This window comes from Penaeus vannamei, chromosome 40 (genome assembly GCF_042767895.1).
Source record: "Penaeus vannamei isolate JL-2024 chromosome 40, ASM4276789v1, whole genome shotgun sequence".
Classification (NCBI taxonomy): domain Eukaryota; kingdom Metazoa; phylum Arthropoda; class Malacostraca; order Decapoda; family Penaeidae; genus Penaeus; species Penaeus vannamei.
The window spans coordinates 26,026,211-26,033,710 of record NC_091588.1 but is presented as its reverse complement, the minus strand read 5'-3'; the positions used below and the strand labels follow the sequence as shown (position 1 = coordinate 26,033,710).

Here is a 7,500-nt window from a genome sequence, read left to right as displayed (position 1 = left end):
TTAACCCCCACTCCCCTCCTGACACCTTCGAAGCTTCCTTCCCCCCCCCTCTCCCCTTCATCTCCCTTCAAAGCCCCCCCCGATTCTAACCTCTTCCCCCCTCCGACAGAGATGGACCCACATGCCGAGCCCTTCAGCAGCTGAGGGGCGTTGTCGAGCAGGATCCCATGGCTCCCTCCGTCGGCTGTGTCCGCGAGGGGAATGGAGGAGCGAGGGGTGGACGCCCCTTGGTCACCCGCCTCTCCTACAGCCACCACACCCACCTCCTGACCTTGGCTGACCTCCTTGACGGGTGCCCCAGGGTCGAACCTCTCCGTTACCAGGGTGAGTGGAGGGAAGAGAGAGAGGGTAGGAGGGAGAGGGAGGGAGAGTGGGAGAGAGGGAGGGATAGGGAGAGTGGGGTAGGGGGATAGGGAAGGAAAGAAAGATGGGGAGAGGGAGTGAGTAAGAGGAAGAGAGGGAGAAGGAGAGGGAGAAAGAGAGAGGGAGAGGGAGAGGGAGAGGGAGAAAGAGAGGGAGAGGGAGAGAGGGAAGGGGGAGGGATAAATGTATAGATAGATAGATAGATAGATATACCTGTGTCATTCACATTTTATCTTGTTCACACTTTTTATCAGATTCAAAAAAGATCCTAAAAATTGCATAAAAAACTGAATACCAAAAATCTCATTTAGCACTTCCTAACAGATACCAAAACCGATAAAAGAAAATTGAATTATTTCCTCTCCACACCTTTCATCAGATTCATAAAAAAGAAAGAAAGAAAGAAAAAAGAATTAAAAATGATAGTAATAAAAGAAGAAAAAAAATATAATTTGATATTAATGTCTATTCTCCCCACCTCTTACCAGATACCAAAGAAAATATCATATCAAAACACCGTGCTGGGGAGGCCTTCACCATGTGTCGGCTCCTCGTCGGCTGCAGTGACCAGGAGAACACCATAGAACTGGAGGTATGTCTCAGAACGGCACTGTACTAAAGGTGTCTTTTCTCTTTTTTTATCCTTTCTTTCTCTTACTTTGTTTCCATTTTTTTTGTTTTGTTTCCTTCTCTCTCTTTTTTTCTTTTTTTGTTTTGTGTTCATCTTATAATTTGTGTCCATTTTCTTTTCTTTTTATTTGTTTCCTTCTCACTTTTTTTTTCTTTTTATCTTTCTTTGTTTTTTCATCTTCTTTTACTTTGTTTCCTTTTCTTTTTCTTTTCTTTTTTTAGATTCCTTCTCTTTTTCTTCTTTTATTTTTCTTTTCTCTTTTTTCTTTGTTACCTTCTTTTTTGAAAGAAGAGAAAGAGAGAAAGAGAGAAAGAGAGAAAGAGAGAAAGAGAGAAAGAGAGAAAGAGAGAGAGAGAGAGAGAGAGAGAGAGAGAGAGAGAGAGAGAGAGAGAGAGAGAGAGAGAGAGAGAGAGAGAGAGAGAGAGAGAGAGAGGCAATTTTACCTCTGAGGATGAATGAGATTTGTATTTGCAGTGTCCTATATTAGCTAGAAAAAATGTCTCGGAAGGAAGGATGGGCTGTCTCTTCTATACTAAAGTGAATAGTCTCCTCTAAATCAAAGAGAATTGATTGCTGTCCCTTAAGATCAGAGAAAACAGAAACGGGAAATCTATTTCAAGTTCAGGAGAAGACACGATGTGCAAATGGGGCAGGGCGAGGAGGGATAGGGAGCAGGTAAAGGCATCAGACAATGGAACTGTGCGAGCGACATTGCATCAGAGGTTGTCATGGCAACGCTCTCCTTAACCTGTGTTCGTAGTGTTTGATGTCAGTGAATTATGTTTGGTATTATTAAAGGTTATAAAAGCGTAAGTGTAAGTGGACACATGCATTAATGAATTGGAATTCTCGTATGACTTTTCTAATGCAATTATCATAGGAAGCAAATTTATCCAACGTATATATATATATATGAATATAGGCAGCTAGCAAGATAGGCATTGATATAGATATAGCAATCATTAACAGTGATCTAATAGATAAGATTGCCCAATAAAAGAATAGATATATTTACGAAAGCAGTTGAAAGATTTGTCCTACTGAACAAAAATCACCATTAATGCATTGATTACCATTTCCTCATTAACCCATTACCTACCTTTCCACAATCTTCCCAAGATTCTTCCAAACACAAATATCTCAGTCCATGAAGACCCTCATTAACCTGCCATTTCTCAAGTAAGTGAAGATCACCCATTAATGCATCGCTTGCCATTCCCCAGAAGTTCACCCCAACGGCACTGCACGTGGCCTGCCTGCTGCCCCAGCCGGGTCCCCTCATCAGCAAGCTGGTCAGGTCGGGAGTGTCCGTCAAAGAAGTCAACTCCTTCGGCCAGACTCCGCTGCATACTGTCTTGCTTGGTAGGTTTCCATTCCCCTTTGTGGGGGTGTGAGTTTTATTTGTTATTATTCATCTTTCATAATTATTTTTATTTTTTGTTTATATTTTACTACGCGGGTATTTATTTTGACATTTTTGTTTATTTTGTGTCTAACGTTTTTTTGTTTGTTTGTTTATTTTGTGTGCATTTAAATGTAGAATAGGTACTTGGCCGTCTTTGAGGTTATATTTTACGGATATGATGGTATTTCAGTATGTTCTGTTACATATTTCTGTATGTGATATGCTGTAAGATACTGCAGCAGGGTAATGGTTTAGCGACTTTTTCACACTCCAAGAATTAGTCCCATCACAACTCTTTTTACAGGTGATGTGAGGAGTTCCAGCTTGATAGAGGCTTTAGAGGCACTGATAGCAAATGGTGCAGATGTGAATGCAAGAGACAACTCTGGTGAAACACCCCTTCACTGTGTGCGGAATCTGTTACGGGAGGGACTGTATGAAAGGGCGGCGGAGGTTGCGCATACACTGCTCGTCGCTGGTGCACATATTGATGCTGCGAATAACAAGGTGAGAGCATGGAGTGTGGTGATGGTAGCAAAGGGGAGAGGGCTTGTAGAGTAGGTGATATTTTGACAGTGGAATTATTATCATTTTATAGATGGAGGGAGGAATGAGGGGGAAGGGGGGATGGAGAGAGAGAGAGAGAGAGAGAGAGAGAGAGAGAGAGAGAGAGAGAGAGAGAGAGAGAGAGAGAGAGAGAGAGAGAGAGAGAGAGAGAGAGAGAGAGAGAGAGATAGATAGATCCAACTAATCGTGTCTGCCTTTTCAGGGTCGAACGTTATTGACATATAGCGTAGAGTACCTGGACGATGCTCTTGCACTCACAAGGACCTTGGTTAACCACGGCTCTTGTGTTTGGGGAGCGGCAGATGGCAGGGACAAAGATCAAAGTGTCTTTGCTTGGTTTCTTAAGGTAAAGACCAGTTACTCCATTATATAATTGCTATTCATAGTTGTATAAGCACTGTTAGGCTTAATCTTTGACTGTTGAAAAATATGGTCTTGAATTTCCTTATATCTGCTATAACATAATATTTTCCTTATGTAATTTATATTGTAATGTAGATGCCTCTCTTTTTTTTCTCATTGTACCATTTGCTCATACATAAACCTCTCTAACTTTTTTAAAACTTTCCTTTCCAGGCTGTGATTTCTCATCAAAGGCTTGAAAATTGTTCAAGCACAATTACTATAATCTCACAGTTGATGGCAGCGGATCCGAGAAGAATGCATCAACATATTCTTAGAACCATGTTTAGACAATCTAGGTGTTATCATGTAAGTATCATTGTAACTGGATGATCATTGTTTTTTTCTAAATTTGCCTTTCATTCCTTTTATTTTCCTCCATCTTCCCCTCACCCCCCTTTTTTTTTTGTTATCTTCCTGCTCTTATGTTTTCCCCTTCTTTAGCTTCCTCCTCTTCTGTCCTCTTTTCCCTTCTGTATCTTCTTCCCCCTCGTCTTCTTAATCTTCCTCCACTTCCTTTTGTTCTTCCTCTTCCTCCTTCTCTTCTTCGCCCGTTTTTTTCAATCTTTCTCCTCTTCCTCCCCCTATTCTTCTAGTTTGTTATCTTCCTCTCCCTTCTTTATCTTCCTTTTGCTCTCCTTCCCCTTCTTTATATTCTTACTCTTCCTCCCCCACCCTTTTTAATCTTCCTCCTCTTTCTCCCTTCCTACATATTCCTCCTCATCCCCCCCTTTATTTTTGTCTACCTCCTCTTCCTACTGTTCTTCTTCCCTTTTTTATATTCCTCCTTTCTCTTTCCTCCTTATTCACCTTCATGTCTTCCAGATGTAATTCACTGAATCTTTATTTTTCTACCATTTTCAGGGTTTCCTATTTTTCTTTCTTAAATTGGTCATATTTTTCTCTTTCTTCTCTTCCTTCCCCTCTTCTTCCCCTTCTTTATCTCCTCCTCTTCCTCCCATTCTTCTTCCCTTTCTTTATATTCCTTCTCTTCCTTACCCTCTTCTGTTGTTTTCCTGATATAATTCACTGAATCTTTTATTTTTTACTTGTTGCAAGTTTTCCTCTTTTTCTCTTTTTATTCTTTCATAAGAGCAGGGTTGTCAAACTCGCAGTTATAACCGAATATGAAACAGATAGCAAACTAGAGCAGGGGATAAAAAACACAATTAAAATCTTACATGTCAGCAACAAAATACCCATTTGATTATGATGTATGCTATATTTATGAAGGTAAAAGTGGATGATTATGTGTACAACACAGTTCATGGCTGGAGCATCATGTGGGCCTTGGGCTGCATGATATATTGTATCAGCCTGTGTCTTTAACACCCTTGTCTTGGATGTTGCCTTTGCATTAGATGTTATTCTCTGTGTTTGTACTATGATATTCCTTTCAGTAAGTCTTTAGTCAGTATCAAGTGGTAACCTGCTCTAATAACTGAATTGTTTGTTTCCTCATTACAGATTCTGGGCCCCTTATTCTTGGAGCTCAAGACGCTAATGATGCCTCACTGGACGCAACCTGCAAGCCTCTCGTTCCTCTGCTGGCAGACAATCCGCAGATCACTCACACCAAAGAGAATACACTCGGGAACGCCCCAGCTGGGTCTTCCGCCTCCTCTCCAGTCTTATATCCTACTAGAAGAACCTGGATTCTGTTCATAGCTGCTAAATTATTCATTAGAATTATTAATAGTAATGATAATATTGATATTGAATTTCATTAGAAAGACTTGGAGTCCATTTTTTAAAACAATTTCCAGCTCCTAGCAGATGGACTCCACCACAGAAGATTGTGTTTATGATTAACCCAAGAAAAACCTTATTAGGGACAGACTCGAAATGTATATAAGTGCTTATGGGAGAACTTGGTGATCCACAAGTGCTCTGTCTCTTTTGGAGATGTGACTTAAAATCTCCTGGCTGTGTTAACTCCTATAGGAGAGTCATGTATGTGTGTGTAATGATGCTTACTGTGTGAGAGCTTTTATTTTTTCTATGAAGTATGTCAGGGTGACCTTTCCTTAAAAGTAGCCATAGAGATTTTTTTTTTTATATCTTATTTTCAATGATTTTACCTACTAGGTCTTTCATTTGCAGTCTCAATTCAGTTTCATGTTCCTCTTGCACAGAGGTGTGTGTATGTGTGTATATATATTATAGTCTTTAATGCTCATTCTTTTCCTTCTCAATATAAGTAACAGCATAGAAAATATAGAGCAGGGTTTATGCTTGCCAGCACTATTGTGCCTTACATTATAATGTTAACAGTGTATTGGAAGACCAATTTTCTAGGAGAGATCTTTCTTTTTCTTCCTTTTTTTTTTTTTTCAAAGAATACTATTTCCCTTCTCGGAGACTTATTTTGACGACAGATTTGCCTCAAGAGTCTTCCTTTACTCCAGAGAAACTACTGTACAATATACTTTCTAGTGATTTATCCTCCCAAACAAACCCCACAGGAGAGAGAGCCTTTCCCTGTTGTTTTCCGCGTAGGTGGTTGGAACGGTTAACATTCGCACATCACCAAACAAGTGCCAAACAATTAAAGTGGTGTCTTTTGTATTTCAGTGTCAGATATTTTTTTTTCTGTAATGTGAGCCATGTGCTAAGTACCCCAGAATTGTAAGCATAGGCATGGCATGTGTATGTGTTTGTGTGTCAAATTTTGATTAGAGGTCCTCAAAAGGTCACAAGTTGTTATAAATCATCACTATTTAGATGTTATCACAGTGTTACAGTAAGCCACCTGTTACAAGCTCAATTTTCTTGATGGAATATAATATGCATGTTTTTTCTCAATTTTCTTGGTGAGATACGACATGCCTGCTTTTCTCAATGTTCTTGATGGATTATAAGACGTGTGGTTTTTCTCAGTTTTCTTCATGGAGTATAAAGTGATTTTTTTTCTTTTTTATCAACAGGAGAGATTCATTCATAAATAACTATTTTCTTTAGCTTAATGATATTATTTACATTCGGAATAAGGCTGGAATTGCTGTTTGCAGTTTTCTACATTATGGTAAATGTGCTTGTCACTGCTTTGGGGAGTTTAGGAGAAAGACGTATTTTTTATTTAAGTATATTATGGAGGAAGTTGGTAAGAATTTATTATCCCCCCCTTAAAAAAAAAACCCTGCCCCTTAACTTTTATTTTGGGAAAATACTATCTAATGAAAGATAGTGATGGACAGGTACTTGGAGACAAATGGATGGACCTCTTTCGACACAGACCTGCTTCGTGACAGGCTATCAAGATTGCAAATTCCTCTTTGAAATTATCTACATTGCATATGGTCTGATACGCTTTTAATACTTGTAACATAAACCTCCCTTTTCCAAAAGAATATTCTTGCAGATATCCGTTGAGCAAAGAGAGTTTTACCAGTTTTAGACCTTCTTTGACAATAGCTTAGTCTTTTATCTACTTTACACTTTTTTCTGCCCTCCCCCCATTAGATTAAAGGGTTCAATATTCCAAGAAACATTTCCCTGAAAGGTCCGTAGAAGAAAGGCAGGTGATATAAGCATTACTCAGGATTTCCGTTAGGTCATTCCCGTTGTCACGAATGGGAAAAGATGAACAGTACTGAATTTATCAGAGTTCTCTAAGTCGCGGTGATTGCTTTATTATGGTGTATTTGATGTTTGTTCTTATCCGCAGTAATTCCTCAACAATACTCAGGTGTCATGACTCATTGTGAATCATAATTCATTTATTCTTGCCCAATCAAGTCCATTTTTTTCTTCTTGTACTTAGTTGAATTTTGAAGTAGTTTGTGTAGGCATTCTATGATTGTGAGCAAGGGGAACTGGCTGTCTGATTTGTGTTAAATACTGTGCAAAAGAAGATATTGTTTGCGTTGCCGGGGATTACCCCCTCATTATAGCTACGGGAATATGGTAACTCACATGAATGATTCCAAAAGAACGTGAATATTTGGAAACACTTATATATATTTTTTTTAACGGATAATAATAGCGAAATTAAAACTAGTTCCTTTTACAATAACCGAAAAGAAAAATATAGAAACACCTAGTAGCCCGCTGTGGCACAACGACTAGTCAAGGTTACCAACAGTTCTAGAAATCAGTGTATTTAGCATCAGTGACAAGTGACATGCTGGGC

General features: G+C 39.2%; 1 protein-coding gene across 1 annotated transcript in view; it reads left to right on the top strand.

The window, feature by feature from the left end:
- The window catches only part of LOC113806627 (ankyrin repeat and SOCS box protein 18), a 30,696-nt gene that overhangs the window by 22,470 nt on the left and 726 nt on the right, over window positions 1-7,500 (top strand). The window contains exons 2-8 of the mRNA XM_070117553.1: window positions 110-324; window positions 852-955; window positions 2,218-2,356; window positions 2,704-2,906; window positions 3,169-3,312; window positions 3,543-3,677; window positions 4,836-7,500. The exon at window positions 4,836-7,500 is cut by the window's right edge and continues 726 nt beyond it. Of these exons, the coding sequence (XP_069973654.1) occupies window positions 110-324; window positions 852-955; window positions 2,218-2,356; window positions 2,704-2,906; window positions 3,169-3,312; window positions 3,543-3,677; window positions 4,836-5,036 (1,141 nt within the window). The 3' untranslated portion in view covers window positions 5,037-7,500. The remainder of the gene's footprint in view (window positions 1-109; window positions 325-851; window positions 956-2,217; window positions 2,357-2,703; window positions 2,907-3,168; window positions 3,313-3,542; window positions 3,678-4,835) is intronic.